The sequence below is a fragment of the Seriola dumerili genome, unplaced genomic scaffold (assembly GCF_002260705.1).
Source record: "Seriola dumerili isolate Sdu_G_001 unplaced genomic scaffold, Sdu_1.0 BDQW01000120.1, whole genome shotgun sequence".
Taxonomy (NCBI): domain Eukaryota; kingdom Metazoa; phylum Chordata; class Actinopteri; order Carangiformes; family Carangidae; genus Seriola; species Seriola dumerili.
Genome location: NW_019174375.1, coordinates 984,329 through 1,003,266, shown reverse-complemented (window position 1 = coordinate 1,003,266; position 18,938 = coordinate 984,329). Strand labels below are relative to the sequence as shown.

At 43.2% G+C, this 18,938-nt stretch overlaps 1 protein-coding gene across 1 annotated transcript in view; it reads right to left on the bottom strand.

Annotated features, from left to right (window-relative positions):
- LOC111223898 (attractin-like protein 1) overlaps positions 1-18,938 on the bottom strand; it is a 243,612-nt gene that overhangs the window by 111,516 nt on the left and 113,158 nt on the right. The window contains exons 24-25 of the mRNA XM_022748196.1: positions 17,034-17,191; positions 4,610-4,671 (exon numbers count right to left, since the gene is read on the bottom strand). Coding sequence (XP_022603917.1) covers positions 4,610-4,671; positions 17,034-17,191 — 220 coding nt within the window. The remainder of the gene's footprint in view (positions 1-4,609; positions 4,672-17,033; positions 17,192-18,938) is intronic.

Sequence of the window (18,938 nt, the reverse complement as noted above, 5' to 3'; positions counted from 1 at the left end):
GTGACCATTAGGTTCATTTGTCTTTATCTTATATTTGATGTGATCTCAGATGATGAAGGTTTTTGTTCTTGCCTCGCCACATAACTTTTATTTAACTCCTTAAACTTTTTTATTTATTTATTTATAGGAAAACAACAAATCAGCTTTACTTTTATAGGTGAGGTTTCAACGTGCTTGTTACCTGATCTTCTTCATGTTTATCCGTGTTTCTTATTGTCTCATGTTGTCTGTTTTTGTGACTGTAATATAGATAAATATTATTATGAAATACTAATTTCAAATGTGCTTTCACCCTCTCGTGCTAACATGAGCTCACCAACCGAGGAGCCAGACATCCTGAGACCCGCACGACACCGAATATTCGCCGGACAAATTAAAGTGAAGACAAATACGCTCAGTAACTCCCCCGCAACGATTTTCCATCCACCAAATTCACCTTCTAAAAACCCTCGACTGGCTGGGATTCAAATCCAATCAAGCCCCAAGATTCCCCATTCAGTCTGTATTACCTCAGCTCGCCATTAACGGGCCTCAGGGCCCGAGCTTAGCCATCTAACCGACGGAGCGGAGTGGCTAATTGTCGCTATTACCAAGGCATTAGGGATGAGGGAGGAGGTGGGGGAGGAGGGGGAGACAAGGGGGAGGCTGGGAGTGTCCTGTGTGTTTGTTAACACTCCACTGAGCCTCTTGATAGCTTTAGCTTTAAGACTGTTCAACCACAGGCGAGAGCAATCACACTGATTAAACAACCAGGGGATGTGTGTGAGGACGAGTCTGCGTCCAGGTGAGAGTGTGTGTGTGTGTGTGTACACGGGTGTGTGATCGTGTTGCAGGTTGTGTTCCCGCTCTTTTAAGTGGTATCAAACTAACAAACAAACAAACACACACACACACACGCATTAGAGCACAGTGAAACATCTGAATCCCAGCAGGCAGAGCAAAAAGAAAGAAAAGAAATCAATAAGCTATCCGTTGAACACGAGCTACAGATAGTTCACAATCAGGAACAGCTTTCCATCTGCACGACGAGCGAATCCACCGAGTCCTCGGGGTCCGTCTCTCGTTCCCCCTGACGATCTGCGGCTTTTTTTCCTGCACATTTTCCACCTTTGCACGTGTCGTTCCAGCAAAACCAGAAGCACGTGAGTTAAAGGAGGCGAAGTCCGTCTGTGAACCATCACACAGCTGTTCACCTGGACTCAGTGGCTACAGAACGTGACAGACTTCAATAGTCGTTCAGTCCTGTCTCATAATATTACAGTGTGCTGCGCAGTGCTCCGGTTTCTGACGGGCCTTCAGACTAATGGATGTGCAGGTTTACTCAGACTGGACTCTCAAGGCTTTTTGGTTTTGAGGAAATATTGAGACTAAAAGAGAAGAGACTTAAAAATCAGGCAGGTGTGTTGGAGTTTAGTGGGATCATGTTGCAAGTGTAAAGTATTTGTTATAATCAAAATGTTAAAATGTAAAGATGAAAAGCCACCAGTAAAATATTATTATAAAAAATAGAAAGTGGGTGAACTAATGGGACAAAAATGAAAATAAACACATAAATAAAGGTGTATTATTGAATCACTGAACTGGACTGGTTGAGTTTTGTAATTTATTTACTCGTCACTTTGTATTTGAGTGATTTTGTTGTTCTTGGTTGGATTGGGAAAAACAGTATCCTGTAATTCTCCCTGTACTTTCCCTCCTCTTTCTTTATAATAGTGTTAATATATTTTCTTTTCTTTTGTGCTTTTCTTTGAGTTTTCCTCTTTTTACTTCAGTATTTTTTCTGGGGGCCTTTTTCCTTCTCCGAGTCGTCTTAACGATAGAGAGTCGTGTGCTACGAAGTAAGAAGCTTGAAGAAGAAATAAATTAGAGGCGAGTTGGAGGAAATCTGAAGCCACTGCTCTGTACAGACTCCAAACGGCAAAAAAAAAAAAGTCCAGACCCAGTGATGTGTTCAAGTGCTCGAGCAACACTAGTGCTGGAGAACGTCGTGGAGCTGTGGAGCTTTGACTCCTGCTCCTCCATGTAAGTGCCAGTGGGTTTGATTATTGTATATGTTTAAATAAAAGGCAAATAAAAAGGTATTTGGAATAACAGACTGAAATCCTCGCGGAGGTGAATGATGATAATGGTCATTTTTGAAATGAAGTAGACGTGCTCGGGGAGTCTCATGAGCCACTTAGTGCTGAGTAGCTTCTCTGCTGTTTTGGGAAAGAGAGAGAGAGAGAGAGAGAGAGAGAGAGAGAGAGAAACTGATTGCTAATCAGGCGAGTGAGAGCTGGGAGTAATTGGACAAAGCTGAACTGCAGTGTCACCAATTAGCATTTGAGACTGTGGAGAGCGGAGACATAAATGCTGTTTAATTATGGCCATTTTCCTTTTTTCTCGCCTCCATTTAGAGATGAGAAAGAATACATGAGGAGGATGGATGGAGGGAGGGAGAGACAGAAAGAGGAGGGAGGAGGAGGAGAGTTCTAAACTTTTCACAAGAAGATTTTACAGCTTATCATGGAGACACAGGAAGTGGAATCTTTAAGCAGCTGGGCCTGATTCTGTAAAACACTATTCAACGAAGCACGTCTATACACAGACCAAGATTCTGCTTTGGGTCTTTACACCTTTGCATCTACACATCAAACCACTGCACGACGACACGCTACAATAATCACGTCGTTAAACCCTGAACTTCTCCTGTGATATTTTACATTTGATTCTGCAGCATGCCGCCTTTATATCTCACTCTGAGGTTCTCACATGCAGCAGATCTGTATCTCACAGGAAATGTACAGTAATAAATAAATCGTGACATGACACGCAGCGATTGAAGATACAGATTCAAGGAAATTCTTTTTTCTCATGCGAGTAAAACACACAATCTGGACCAGGTTATATTTACATATCTGCTTAACGACAGACGGCTGCGTCAGCTGAGAGACAAAACTCTCCTTTCAATACCTTCACTTCTTCATCTGCACATCTTTCCTCTCCTCCTCCTACACCCAGTGCTAGACTGCATCTCATCTCCCTTTGCCTACAAGCTCTCTCTCTCTCTCTCTCACACACACACACACACACACACACACACATACACTGTAAGCTTGCATCTGATATGCACATGACCTACAGTATATATATGTACATGCACAAACTAACCCTGCACTTCCTCTAGTTCAGTCCTGAGATACGAGTTATTTATTGACGCTGTCATTACTGGAACTTCATATTTGCAGTTGCTCTGTAATGATTCAGATTTTACAAAATTTGTGGTGATGTGACGTGATTACACCTGAACATCGCGGTGCTTCTCATGCATTAAAACATTCATATCATACCAAATATATTATTTTATATTGATTAAAGCAGCTTTAAATTTTTTTTTCCTTCCTTTTAATTGAGTCTTTTCCCCAATTGTGGTAACGCTGTTTTTATATAAGTGAAGGAGCCACTTTTTCTACCAGTGAGAAACATGCACATTATATAACTACAGCAGTAAATAAACCAACAACAGACAGAAGAAAAAAAAAACAGCCCTGTAGTTGTAGCACATAACCTTTTCTCACTGGTGCAGTGCAGAAGAGAGCAACTCATAAACAGAGCAGTGACTAACACACACACACACACACACACACACACACACACACACACAGAGAGAGAGAGGAATAAAACATAACACCGAACTCTTCCGGCAAAACTTGACGCTGTCCCCTACTGATGACATCATCCCTCTATGCTGGCCTAAAGGTCGCTGATGTCCGGAAGCCGGCCCTGGGCACAAAAACGGCTCACTTCCTCACATGGCAGCACACACACACACACACACACACACACACACACACACACAAGAATGAACACACAACTAAGAAGGACATATATGTATATATGCAGGAAATAATGTGCGCACACTCACACACACAAACACACACTTGTCTGCTGTCGTCGCTGAGTGGCAGAATCTTGCCTGGAGACAGCAGACTTCATTCCAGACTTCTTCCCCAAAACACTCTCTCATTAGATCCACTGTCTGTCATGACTGTGAGCTGCAACACAAACGTCTCTCGCCCAGTCCAAAACAAAGAAAAAAAAAAGAAAAAAGGACAGCTTTGTCTGTTTGGTTTTTAAATGGACTGAATGTGGGTGGAAATCATGGTGCAGAAGGAAATCATTTTTAGGATTTAAATATTTCTGTTGAGCACTGATATTATTTAACCGCGTCTTGCTTCAAGACAAACAGGATGTTGAACCGAACAAAGACAGATTTTTGCTTGTGGCCATCAATCAGCTCCAGATCCCTTCCTGACTTCAGTTCATAGCTGCTAAAAAGAGATATTCATTTCTTTTTTTTTTCATAAACTGAACATCTTAATTCCTTCTCGGGAAACCAGCTCACACCTGGGAGTTTCCCCACACTTGTGCTTGCTGCTGCTGAGCAGATGCAGACGATTGTCAGAGCTGTCGGGGGTTAAGGACCTCGCCTGAGGCTGCTGCCACCTACTGTAACTCACTGAGTTCAGGTTGTGGCCTAGTTGTGCAAAGAGCCTTTGGGAAGTGAACCACTGAAGAGCTGGACGCTCTGCAGAGAATACAGCACACACAGTGAACGGGAGAGACTTACCTGAAGAAGGTGACGAAGAACTGCACCAGGTCCATGATGCTGTTGTGCTGAGAGAAGGCAATCTGTAAAGAGAGAGACCAAAGAGGAAGAGACACACGTTAATACAAACTTCATATAGTCTAAAGGTCTGTGTCCATGTGTAGTGTGATTATAGATCAGGTCTAGCTTCTATATTAATACTGTGAAAGTATCAAAGCCTCAGTCCACAGAGAAATGCACACAGCCTGTATTCAGAAACTGAGCCTTAAAACCAGCCGTCAGGACTTCTGGAACTTTGTGATGTCACAACAAAGCAGTCACCAAGCCCCGCCCACCTGGACCCACCATCCAAACCTTGCAGGATTTGGTTTCTCTGAGTGTTTTTACCTGAAATCTGCTATATTTTTATTGGATCACTCAGAAAACAGTCAGCCAATCAGAAGAGAGGCTCAGAGCCTCCTCTCTTCTGATTGGCTCACCGACCTGTTGTTACTAGAGCTCCAGAGAGAAGCCTGAGAGAGGAGATGTAAAACTACACCGAGATGGTTTTTATATCTTCTGATGGATCAACGATTCAAATAAAACACAGAAGAAGAAGAAAATACGGAGCTTTAAAAAAAAAAAAAAAAGACATTATGAAACTGTCTGATCCCGTTAAAGATTTCGTTACATAAGAAATGTTTGTAAAAACATGACTGGGCCTGTGTGTTGTAAGGCTGCGTCCCACATGTGCAGGTTCAATCACAGTTTCAGAGCCGAACACGACATCTTCTAAAGCAGCAAATTCACACATTTAAATTGTTTGGCATCTTTTGTGTGTGTGTGTGTGTGTGTGTGTGTGTGTGTGTGTGTGTGTGTGTGACATGATTGTATGCCAGTTCTCTAGTCTTTATTTCTTATATTATTTAAATACAGTAACACACCTACATAAAGACAGACCAACCATCTGTTAAACACCAGTTCAGCTGAACCCTAAAGTATCTTCTTTTCTTTTTTTTGTTAATTTTCTGTCTGAAAAATAGAATAAATGACTAATTGTTTCCATCTCCTTCCACACAACAATAAAAACCAGAAGGTTACACTGATAAAAACACCAGTGGAACAGATCAGGCCGGAGGTGGCTGAAATTAACAGTTACACATCTTAAACTGATTATGAATCGACTATATTTTACATCTGCAGAACATTTGTTATTTTGCACAAAGCGACAAAAACACTCTTGACTATACATTCTGCAAAATTTCAACAAGCTCTTATGCAACTTGCCCCCCCAACCCCCAACCCCCCCCAACCCCCAACCTGTGTTATAGAGCAGCATGTGGAACTGATGCAATAACTGTGGATGAACATCTTTCTTACCTAGGGCCAATGTTCAGACCTCTTACATAAGGCCAACAATTTTATTTCTGCCAAATACATTCTCACATGTTCTCTATCACCTTCTTTGACACGCAAACACTAGGAATACAATGCGAGCCACCGCCGCGGTTTGTAGGTTATTATGAGATTAGCCTGCGAGGAAAAGGCTTCTGGCCTTTTGTGCTCTCCGGCACTCTGCAGCACTTTGTTCAATTGAACTCCACCAGAGCGGCCGGATGCTACAGCAACACTGAAATCCACTGACTGCACCATCCATCATCGTGTTTTTCTGTGCCGGGACAGCGGCGCAGCGTGTGGCCCCTGTGCTGTCCAGAGCCCACAGATCTGAGGCGCGTCGACTCGAACAGCCTGAAGTTAAATAAAAAGGTAAAATGTATAAAATATAAAAAGGTTAAATAAATAATTAAGTGGGTTACGATGCAGAACTCCCACGCTGATCTCTCAAAACATGGACGAATAACTTACAACTATCTGTGTGCTAAACACCTAAAGGGCATCAGTAACTGACCAGCTCCTGCAGATCTATTGAGCTCATATACATCCAACATTCTGCATGTTCAGTGTGTGTATATATCTATACATATATATATATATATATATAGAGAGAGAGAGAGAGAGAGAGAGAGAGAGGCCCGCCGTGTGTGTGTGTGTGTGTGTGTGTGTGTGTGTGTGTGTGACAGAATGTGAGATGCACCCTGCTGCTTCAGAGCAAAGTTTTGGCTTTCAGCTATGGAAAAACTCCTGAAAAGCCATTGTAGTCCATGTTTAAACTCCCTCATGTTAAGAGGATTATTTATCACAGACATAATTGATTTTCCATTCACTTCTCTGCCCTGCAGGAACGACACGAGGCAGAGTTTCTGCAGGGATGGGCTCACCAGCTCCCCCCATGTCGTGTTTTCTACAGTTGGAGGAAGACGTTCGGACCGAGACAGGTAACACACAGCGGAGCAGAGCTGCTCCTGGGACACGACCCGAGACAACCGGGTTCACAGGTGAAGATGCAGCGAGGGCTAAACTCTCACCGCCTCTGACCGATGAGAGTTTACCGTCACTGCTTTTAGCAACTCCTACCGGTTGGCTGCAAGTTGCATCAGTTGTTAAGTTTGAGTGCGACACACATTAACCCGCATCACGTCATTTGATGCCACAGCGCAGGACAGAAGCTGTGACGCGTTTCAACGCTGCAGCGCGACATTCGCTCATGGAGATGAGACGACAAGCGTCGACCTGAGGCGACACGGCCGGTGCTCAGGCTTAAGCAAGTGTGCAGTTGTTTGTGACAAGAGCCATACACTGTTAGGTGTGTGTTGCCCTGAAGGAAATGAGAAAATAATTAGTCAAATAACTTAAAATAAAACAGCCTTAAGGTCGTGTTGCAATATAACAAGGAAAGGAACAAAGCCCCAGTTAGTGAACTGTTGACGGACTGTTTGTCGGCACCTTCACAATAAAATAAGTGACTATTTCCACAGATCAACATCTATCAAGCATAAATAATGAAAACATGACCGCCTTTAGTTTAAATCTGCAGCGAGTTAGAACAGGAGCAGACACCGGATGACGTTCAGGTCGACAGCATCACTACGCTTCACTTTTGAAACGTTTTTGTTGTTTCAATGTCAAGTTTTTCTCTTGGGAGCGTAAGTTGCTAATAAGGCTGCAGTTTAACTTTAGACATCTTCAGACATTTTTCAGTGAGCTGCTTCATAAGAAATCAACCCTGTCAGACAGACCTGCACTTTACTCATTTTCATTTTACGCTGAGAGGTGAGAAGTCTTTCTATTTCACTTTTAATTGGCTTTTAAAAAAGCCTTCAAAGTCTCTGCTCTTTCCGTTCAGAAACTTTAAGACAATGCGAAGGTGGTACAGTTGAGGCCACTGCTGAGCAAATTAGCACGTGACATCACCTGATCCCCGTGACAGGTGGACGGCCAAAGATCCTTTTTTTTTAAAATCAGTAAAACCCCGGAGCGGCGCTGCAGCTCAGAGGGCCAGTAAAACGTCACAACACATCCGACGGCAGTACATTTCAAGCGCGTTCGACATGGGGATACCTTTAAATGGCACTAATAGCAGGAAAGGCTGCGTCTTTGTCTCTGCTGAATCCTCTGAGACTAGCTGGGAGGGGAGGAGAGAAAGAAATGGGGCAGAATAGGCTTTAAGAGGTTTACCGGCATTTGTGCGGCAGGTAAAACGGCCTGACGGTGAAAAACCTGCAGAAAAGCTGATTGTGGTCCAGAGGGACGCAACATTAATACAGGCATCAGGGAGAAAAGAGCCTGGCTTTGCATTCAGGCTTCCAAGGCAGCAATTTACATCATTACCCCCTGACAATATGAACAGTTATTATGGATGTACACACACACACACACACACACACACACACACACACACACATATCGAAAAAGAAAATACATAAACTGCAAATAAACTGATAAACAATAAACATACAGTATGCTCAAAAACTAATGCAACTATTCATGACAAAACAAAACAAACTGTGAACATTATACTTGATGTAGTAAAGTCACAATACACACACACACACACACACACACACACACACACATACACACACACACTTTCCAGTCCCACGCCAACTCCAGCCAACAGCCATCATTTCAATTTACAACAACTGCAGTTGTTAAAGACGACGATAATCAATAAGCTGTTTAGGCCACGACCTTCCTCCCCTCCTGATCCACACCACTGCAGAGCCACCAACACACACACACACGCACGCACGCACGCACGCACGCACGCACGCACGCACGCTGTGAGCTCAATGCACACATCCCCTGATAGTCCTGAGAAACCTGCTCTCTGCTGGTGTAATGTTCAGCTCCTACTGACACTGTGTCCCAACACTAATAAATGATAAGAAATTCATTCTATGCTAATTTTCTAACGCTACAATTTTTATTTGTTTTGTCAAAATAAATAAATTCTGTTTGAGAGAAAAAGTTTTGCAGGATGGAACTGTTGCTTTCAGTGGTAGAAGAAGTTTCAGAGGAATTCAGATCCACAACAATATGTTAAATAATTCACTTATGTTAAAGTGGTCAACCACTAAATCCTAACGGTGCTGAATACAACAACAAAAATAAATAAATCATTAAAATTGCAATAAGAGGAGCAAACACATGTTTAAAGCACAGCTGCCTTTAATTTTTATTAATGGCATTTCACCCAGCTACAGGTTTTCTGCAGGCAAAAAATAAATAAGATGAAAACGACTAAACAGTTACATCTATCACATCATTTTAAAACGGAGAGGCTGCGACAGAGAGCGCTGCATCCACGGCTTGTTGTAGCTTTAAGTCAGTTCGCCGTGCAATCGTCTCTAAAAGGGTTTTAGTTCAGTTTTGACACGTACGACTTCCTGTCAGCTCACGTCACATGTGATGAGTAACAATGAGTCATTATGTCTCCTGACGTCCTGACGGCAGAATTAGACCTGTAAAGAAGCCAGAAATGATCGACGTCCCGGAAGGTCGCGACGGCGATGAGGACGTCAGAGCTGAAAGCCTCAGTCTCCTAAGAACAGGAAACACTTGTTAACCCGTGCTCGTGTCTAATAAAGTTTTCTCCTCTTTGAGTTTAAGAAAGGTTTGTGAGATTTTACAATCATCTCAGCCTCCAGACGCTTTTGGGAAACAGGTCCCAGATGGATACAGAGCAGAACTGCTCAGAGTTACACAGTCTGCGCCCTGAGCTCACTGGACACGACTGAAACGTATACTCACCTCTAAGATTTAAATGACTGTAACGTTAGACGTGTACATGTGGCTAATGCAATAAACCAAGTGTTTAATGTGGAGACCGGAGCTCCTGCAACACAGTGCGATGACACGGAGCTAGGTTCCTACATAAAGGCAGCTATAAAAAAGGAAATACTGCAGGGTCCGAATTAAAATGACTACAGATGGGAATTGTGTAACGCACGGAGAAATAAACACCGAAACAAGCCGCGCAAACATTACGGCACAAACAGGAAAACAACAGCAGTATTATTTTTCTCCGGGCCGTAATTGTTGTGAGATCAGGGGGTCAAACTGACGCGCAGGATATTTTTTTTTAATCTTGGAGCTAGAAGTCCAATTACGACAGGAAGGAGTGTGAGAGTAAGAGAGAGGGACCGAGGGAGGAGACAGAGGTAGGACGAGGAGAGGAAAAGGAACGATGTAAAGAGGACTCCAAGGACCCCGGTTCCACAGACTAGTCATTACTGAGGGGCCTGTGGTGGCCCTCTGGGGACCCGACCAGGAGCTGTGACAGCAGCGGGGCCGCCTTTTATGTCCTTTTATGTCCGCTTGTTAAAACACGGGATGAAAGGAAGTGTTGTGGCTAATCAATAAACAAAAAGGGCGAAAAAGAAAGAGAGGGAAAGAGAAGTGAGTGCAATGAAAAGAAAAAGGGGGGAGGACTGGGAGGATTTGATTTAGGAAAAGATGGCGGTTTTTAGGTCAAAATGAGAACTTTGGTAAGGTCAGACAACCGTCGTCGTCACGGCTACGGTCAGTTATAAACATGTGGTTTAAGGTTAAACAGCGATCGTCGTCGTGGTTAAAGGAGGCAGCAGTGACAGTTTGAAACAGGAAACACTCCAAAGTTTTGTCGATTCATCAGCTACGAGAGGACTGACTGTAAAAACTTTGTTGTAGGTGGAAGGAGGGAAAACGTGACAAACCAACTTTCCCATTCACTCCGGGAAAGTGTGTCCAAACTTTTGACTGGTACTGTATAAATTTAATTCTGCCAATTACTATTATTATAGTCTTTAATTTCCTGAAATCAATAATTATGAACCTTGAATCATTCAAGTACTTAATGAAATGCAAAGATTGAAGAGTATCCAAATATTTAAGTTCAACAATTAGGGGATAAATAAAGTTTCTATCTATCTATCTATCTATCTATCTATCTATCTATCTATCTATCTTCAGAGAAGAATGTATTCTAACTGATGCAGGATGAGCTATTGAAACAAAAGGCTGGTGTTTTTCTAGTAGATCTGTTGATTAGTATTTTTCATGAAGCTTATTTTGTCTTTGGGGAGTTTTTGGTTTTTTCCCTGCAGTTTTAAAGCCGTCTAATTCTACAGTTCTCTTTTACACAATGACTTTTTGTGTGACATTTGGGATCTTACTAATCACTAATAATGTTTGGAACTCACATATTTACACGAGCATGTTAACAAAATGTATTTGTGCATCTTTTAGGGACTGAAATGTGTTTACAGCGCACTCTTCCTCAGCATCTGCATATTCATGAGGACCTAATGACCAAAGTGAGGCAGTTGCCAAGTGCCGCCTCCACCTACATGGTATGCAAATGAGTGCAGCTCTGCCATATGTGTGTGCACTTGTTAGGAGAGCACACAGATGTAGCTCCTTTTAACAGGTGCTTAAGACCCACTTCTGCATCAATCTGCAGCTCAAACACCGGTAACAAACTGCAGTGAAAACACAACACACGCCGACGAGTTCCCACAACAGTCGGAGCGACTCCCCCGCAACTCAGCATTTTAACATTTCCTTTATTCAAATCTATCTAAATATTCTAAATAATCTCAATATTTTTGATGAGATTTTACGTTTCTCAATTTACAAGCCAAGGCTGAACTTAAATTCACATATCAGAGAATAATTATTATTTCATTGAGAATAAAAAATATGTATGTATGGAAAAATATAAATATTCTTCCACCAGCACAGCAGAATTCATTTACAAGCTAACTGGCAGCATGCTAGTGCTAACTGGACATTAGAGGACCAGTGTGTAGAATTTAGAGAGATCTTCATTAGCTCCATTAGCACCGTGTATCTACAGTAGCCCTGAATGGACAAAACACCCCAAACAAACACTAAATGGCATCAAGCAACTGAATACTTTTGACTGACTGCAGATCATAGCTTATACTCATGGAGCAGAGGAGTGTAATATAAATCTCTCCATTCCCTCAAATATATACGGGTCAAAGGTCACCGAAGTTGAGCACAAAGCAAAAGCTCAACACTGATTTGCAAATCCATTAATCTCACTGAAACCCAAAATTTCTCAGTTATATAGATGTTGGTGTGACCCGGCTCGGACACACACACACACACCCTGCACTTATTCCCACATCACCAGCCTAATTTTGCCTGATGACTTCCTGTCTGTCTGTCCGGTCAAACGAGCAGCACTCAGCCTCTCTTCTTCTCTTTCAGCCTATGGAACATGACACCGCCTCAATGAGATGCATGAGATAGACCCTCCTCCTCCTTCCTCTGTGTGTGTGTGTGTGTGTGTGTGTGTGTGTGTGTGTGTGTGTGTGTGTGTGTGTGTGTGTGTGTGTGTGTTAACCATTTCAACTGCTGGTTTAATCCAATAAAGCACACTTTGTCACTGATGTGATCAGAGAGGGTGTTTGTGTGTGTGTGTGTGTGTGTGTGTGTGTGTGTGTGTGTGCCAGATATCTGATTAGGAGAGGCATCCTATTTAATGATGGCAGGCGCAGAGGATAAATAAGTGACTGAGCGCTGAGCGGCAAATCAAATCAACCGACCAATCACGTCGGGGGCCCCGAGTTCGTCTGCAACAAAATGGCTGCTCACCTCTGACAGGGGGCTTTTAATCAGCTGGCCTGCACGCTGTGATGCATGGAGGGGCGTGGAGAGGGAGATGAGATGAGGACAGACGGAAACGGACTCGAGAACGACTGCGTGTCGATCGGCAAAAGAAAACTACAAACGAGGAGCTGCGGGTGAAAAGAAAAGAAAAGTAGTTCCTCGTACAGAAAAGTCTGTTTTGTTCCCTGCTGTCAATTTTAATCAAGTGTCTCCGAAACATTAAGAGCGCAAACAAAGGGGGCCGTCGATTCTCAAGTTATTACTGTTCTTTCTGGTTTAGATAAAATTCTCTGCTAAATTATAAACAAGGACGTTCAAATCAGAAACGGTTACGGTCTGGAGTTATACAACTTCTGGCTAAATTAACAGTTAGCTCTTTCAAAAACAAAGATGAAGAGAGAAACTGGGTCATGTTCCCATAATGTTTGTGGGGCTCAATCAATAAAACATGACTTCTTGATTAGAAACGAATCCGGGCCAGTCCTGGTTTGTGGAAAAAATGATGTCAAATGGAACAAATTACAGCGATGATCTATATTTGTTTCTCGCACTTATTTTTGATATTCTAACTGTTTTTTATTCCATAATGATTCCTATTGAATTTATAGACTTTCATAAGGGAAACTTCTTCTGAGCGTAAACGGCGAAACTACAAACAAATACAACTTTCCAATGAGGCATTTATGTGCCATTGATCTTTACTATTTCCTGTTTAATTTAAGTGGGAGTATGAAGGAGCTTTTATTCTGAAACAGGGACATAGATTTGTTTTTATAGCCCATCATTTCTGAAATAAAGAGCTGACAGGATCCTGAATAACTTCTGTGATGTGATGCTGTAACTCACGCACACACACACACACACACACACCCACACACACACACACACAGACATTTAAACCAGGTTCCTGTTAGCGTCGTGTCACGAGGAAGAGCGAGGACGAAGGTGCAAGGTCAGCGTGACAGAACCGATCAAAATCTGTTCCAGCAGAGCGACCGATCCCAACACCTCGCTCCGCCTTACAACCAGCCCTCCGGTCCCCCGGGGCTGACGTCAGCACGCCGCCGGGGGGGGGGGACTCACAGGTCACGCTAGGATGTGTGTGTGCATATACTGTATGTGTGGTTGTTCACGAGTTTCTACCTGAGTGAGGACATACTGCAGGTTAGGACACGACGGCCTGTCTGCACACAGGGTGTCAGGTTGGGTTCGGTTGACTATATTCATCTTTGTCCGTCTTTCTTGTGCCGGAAATGAATATTAAGTGACATTTAAAACGTGTTATGACGCGAATGTAAAGCAACTTCCACCTTGTTGCTTGAGAGGAAACTGTACAAAACCATTTAAAGTGATAAAAAAATAGATGAAACCAAAGTGTTTGTTTAAGACATAAACCACAAATAAATAAATGTCCTACAGTTACTCACAGGCGTTTAGTTGGACATGTTAATATTTTAAAACAGCAGCTGGTTTCTACTGGATCTTCACCTCAGCAAATATAAAAACACATCACACTTGTTATAATAAAACACAGGAAGTAAATATCCAAAAAATAAATAATAAGATAATGGCTCCATGAATCATATCGCACAGTGTAATGTAGAGCAAAGGGGTCCCTGTGTATTACAGGAGCACTCGACAACCACTCTGTGTATCCGTGTGTGTGTGTGTGTGTGTGTGTGTGTGTGTGTGTGTTCACGCTTCACTGCCATGAACAATAACTTGAAATCTAGTGCTAACACAGGCTGCCAGACTTTCACACATCCGTGGCTAAAGGGTCAGATCAGTGAGATCATGTGAGAGAGAAGATGATCTCTGATGTTCAGCGTCCAGCAGCAGCAGCAGCATCAGGTGAAAGTGTTTCACACGGAAACCGCTGATACGCTCAAGTCGCCACTTCACGGTTTGTCATTTACAACACGTTTCAACTCTGTCGTGAAGTCAGTCATCGACCTTGTGAGGAGAAGGGAAACATTTCGTCTTAAAGGGAAGGAGGAAAGGTCACAGGGTCATTAAAATAAATGGAGGTTTATCCCGTCGGAGGTGTGAATGTGATCAGTGAATGTTTGTCACTGCTGTGAAAAACAGAGGAGCTGCACAGGAGACGTTTTATCCTGAGGAAAGCTCAGTTACAGGTTTATGGAGACACTTGAGGGAATCGTCAGGGGTCGAGCAAAGGACCATGAATATTTACAGCAGATTTCACAGAACTGTCAGCCATTTTGTTTTGTTTTTAATTGATCGGGGAAATGTCAGGGAGCCATCAAAATCACTGAAATCAAAAACCAACCAACCCACATTTCCTGACAATCTGAGGAGACGCTCGGTCTCTTCCTCTCTACGTGTGTGTGTGTGTGTGTGTGTGTGTGTGTGTGTGTGTGTGTGTGTGTGTGTTCACAGGTCTATTAGATCAAAATGCATCAGGCCGGGTCATTACCAATCCTCAGGACAATTTCTCATCCTCGACCCGCGTTCTGGCGTCGGAAATCACCAAGGTCACAGGACCGGACACCGGCGAGTGCTTCTCATGTTACGCACGGGCACGTCTGACACGGCCTCATCGTGGTAATTATCAGATCACCTTTCAACCAGCAGATATATATATATATACGGCGCTCTGATAATGCAGCATTAATGGGAAATGCTTATGAGGGCGGCGATCGATGGACAAATGACCCGTAAAACGAGGTGCAGGACACTCGCTAAATTATGTTTCCAAATAGATTCCAAATAAGAAAAATAAAAGCGCCCAACATTTCCTTGGTGAAGTAAATGTTCTCAGTTTTCACCAAACTTCACAGTGAAGGATGATTTCAGATTATTTTTTAACTTTCCTTTAACTTTTACCTGAACGCTTTGTAACGCAGCAGCTACTGTCGTCCTTCCCACTCATCATCCTTCTGTCCATCCCTCCATTTATCACTCGCATCCGTCCTCTGCTTTACGTCTTTATCTGTCTCCAGAACCTGCCGCCTTTCTCCCTCCAATCTGCCAATCAGTCAGTCTCCATTTTCTCAACACCGGCCGTTTTGACTTCTACGGCAGTCCCAACATCGGTTAACCAGCCAGCCCGTCTTCACTCTCCCCTAATCCCTCCATTATGTCACTTCTTGACTCCATCCATCAGCGCACACCCCCCCCCCCTCTCCCTGCACAACAGTCATCTTAAAATATCACCGCTAAAAGTCTACTTCAATTTAACGGATCATAAGGCTGCAGCTTGAATATTTAGTGTGTGTGGCTGCCGCCTGGAGATTTAATCCGGTGCTGCATAATTGATGGAGAGACATTGGAAAACTCACAGATCATTAAATGTGATAGCAGATTTGCCAAACATTTTTCAGAATAGTTTATGCTCAACGTCTTGTCAGGGCGATATGTTTTGCACAGAGACAAACCGGAGACGACGGCGATGATGATGATGATGATGATGATGATGATGATGCAGAACCGTATGTTCCTCCAAACGCCTTCACCGACTTTACTCCTGCAGGAGATTCAACCTCGCGGCTGTAACTCCCCTTTGTTGGTTTCTACAACATTTCAGACTTTTAATGAGACGCTTGTATTAAACTTCCATCATTTTAACACCAGAATCTCTTCGAACCTTGAAACTTGCATCAATAAAAAGACAAACGGTTCATCTTGTTCACGCGATAAAAAGCAGTTTTTAACCTGTGCGCCGTACAACAAGGTGATTTTGGGAGTAAAACAAATGTCACAGTGAAGATAATAAACTTTACTGACCCTGGGAAACTTTATTTCTATCTGAATTCTCGGAGCTTTCGTCAAGTCGAGTCGTTCGTACAGATGAAGGAATTATAGAGATTTGATTTTAATATTCATGTGGACGCTGACAATCTGCATTTATCACATTATTAGACTCGGTTTTAACCACACCCCCAACATTGTTCTGATGTAGTTAATGAGGTTCTGAATGCTCGTTACTCCTGTGATACTTTAGCCCCTCCCAACCTGATCATCTTGTTGACTCGACTCTAACGCCCCTTTTTAAGTAACAGAAGAAATGAAGGACGACCACAGGTTTCCTCTCAGCTCGGGCAGACAGAGTCAAAGCTCTATCGATCCATGTAACCCTCCAGCTCTCGCTAATAAACGACTTCATGAGCTTCTTTAATGATAAAACTCGAACTATCAAGAGACTAAACTCGTCGCCTCCTGCCTTCAGCCGACACCGGTTCATCTGCAAACACAGCTGTGAAAACCCGGACACAGTGTCGACTTATTTAGACTGTTTTTCTCCAGTCGACCTTCCTGAAGTGACTCTTCATCCAAACCGTCAACCTGTCTCTCAGACAGGTCAAACGTTGTTGTGAAAGACTGAAAACGCAACACAACAAAACCTTTCCTCTTTCTCAGGTTCAGACTCGTTAAAGGTCATTTCTCCCGTTCACAGATCAGCGCTTATCCACCCTGAGCCTCTTACCTGGATCTTGATCGGCCAGGTGAAGTTGGACACGTAGACGTAGAAGGTGATGTTGTGGTGAAGCCTGAAGTTGAACTTCTCGCAGGAGAGAGAGTCTCGATGCTCCTTGATGTTGGTCCTCGCTATGATGGGCATCTCTTCGCCCGAGATGGTGCCGGCTGTCGGAGAGCAGAATTAAAACAAAGTGGAAAAAAGTGATTTAGAAAAGAAAGAAACTTCACAGACGACTGTTTCATGTCTGTGCAGCTCAGTGTGTGTCAGCTCTCATGAGCGTAAAGGGACAAACGGTGATAAGCCGTTCATGTAATGTAGAAAAACCAACAGAGAGTGTGTGAACAGCAGTTTGCGGCCGCTGTCGTTTCTTGCTCTCAGTGAGAAAATGTCAGCAGAAGTTCTTTGAGAGGTCGCGACGACGGTGATCTGGTTGTATTTGACGCTTGTGGACAACGCTGCAAATCAATGAGCGGGACAGTGGAATAAACAGCAATAATTTACCTGCAGTCTTTCACGATAATAAAAGGTTACGAGGCAGGGGAGGGGGTGTCCCAACACGTCGGTCGTAGCATCAGGATGTTGTCGGGGCCCTTGTGAGGAGACGCTGTCCGCCCACCTCCCCCGCTTTGTTGAATCAGGCCACTTTTGGGCCGATGTCAGCGGCCGACCTTTAGCCACAAACATGTTTTCTCTTTAAGGTTATTCCCCGGTGTTGGTGAGTTCTTTTTTCTACACATATCGAATTCTGTCGGGCGCGATAATCGTGTTCATCATCATTTATCACACACTGATAAAAACTTTCTCCACATGGCCTCCCCCTTCACTTTGTAATATCGAACATGCGGCATAATTACCGACACTCGACTGACAGTAAAAGCGACATTTAAGATGCGTAAGGATGTCAAACATAAAGCGCAGCGCAGCTGGGACCGGAGAGGAATAAGTCGCCCCTTTAAGAAGGAAACTGAAAACCCAGCAGCCACGAGAGAGCAGCACAATGAGAGGCGAGCGGTGACTCATCCTCCGAGCTGTTTTCTTTCAGCGTGAACGTCTCCGTAAAGATGTTTTACACAGGAGGTATGAAGTGAGCAGTTTCGAGAGGAAAAAGTCTAGATTTAAAAAAAAAAAAAAAAATGTCAATCTCAAGGAGGCAAATTAACATTCAGAGGCAAAAGTGTTTTCATGACACCTTGCAGTAATTCTTCCCTCGGCGCTGAAGTGCTCTGATTTCAGTATCCTTCAGAGCATTATCAGGAGTTCTGTGTTCACGGCCGAGTTTTTCCCGACACTGTGAATAAAATATTTCCACCTCCTGCTTTATCAGGGCCATTAAACACGCTGTAATAGACTGCACACAATCGCACACGCTGAAGGCCCACAGTCCCAAACTGAGGAGGCTCTGGGCCCCAAGACACCGCGAGTGTGAAGGCAGAGTGCTTTTATCTTAATTGAAATCAGGAGGGAAAATGTATAAAAAAAAAAAAAAAATGCCCTAATGCCAAAATTCAAAACAGCCTGTGATGTGTTTTGTCAGGAGGGGGAATCCCCAGGAGGCGAAACAAGAAGTGGATCTGACCATTTTACTTAAGGACACAGCTCGGCCACCGAAAAGGATCCTGACTGTGAGATATCTTCACACACAGGAAGCTAATGACACAGCTTTAGAGACTGACTAAACAATCAACCACTGAATCTAAATTCACATCAAATTACATTTTATATTAAATCTCACTTTCTATTTCATTAGACACTACTGAAACGTCAAAGAAATGTCCTATTTTTTTTTTAAAGCTCTCTCCAGTGTAAAGGTCTGTGTCCATGTGTAGTGTGATTATAGATCAGCTCTAGCTTCTATATTAATACTGTGAAAGTATCAAAGCCTCAGTCCACAGAGAAATGCACACAGCCTGT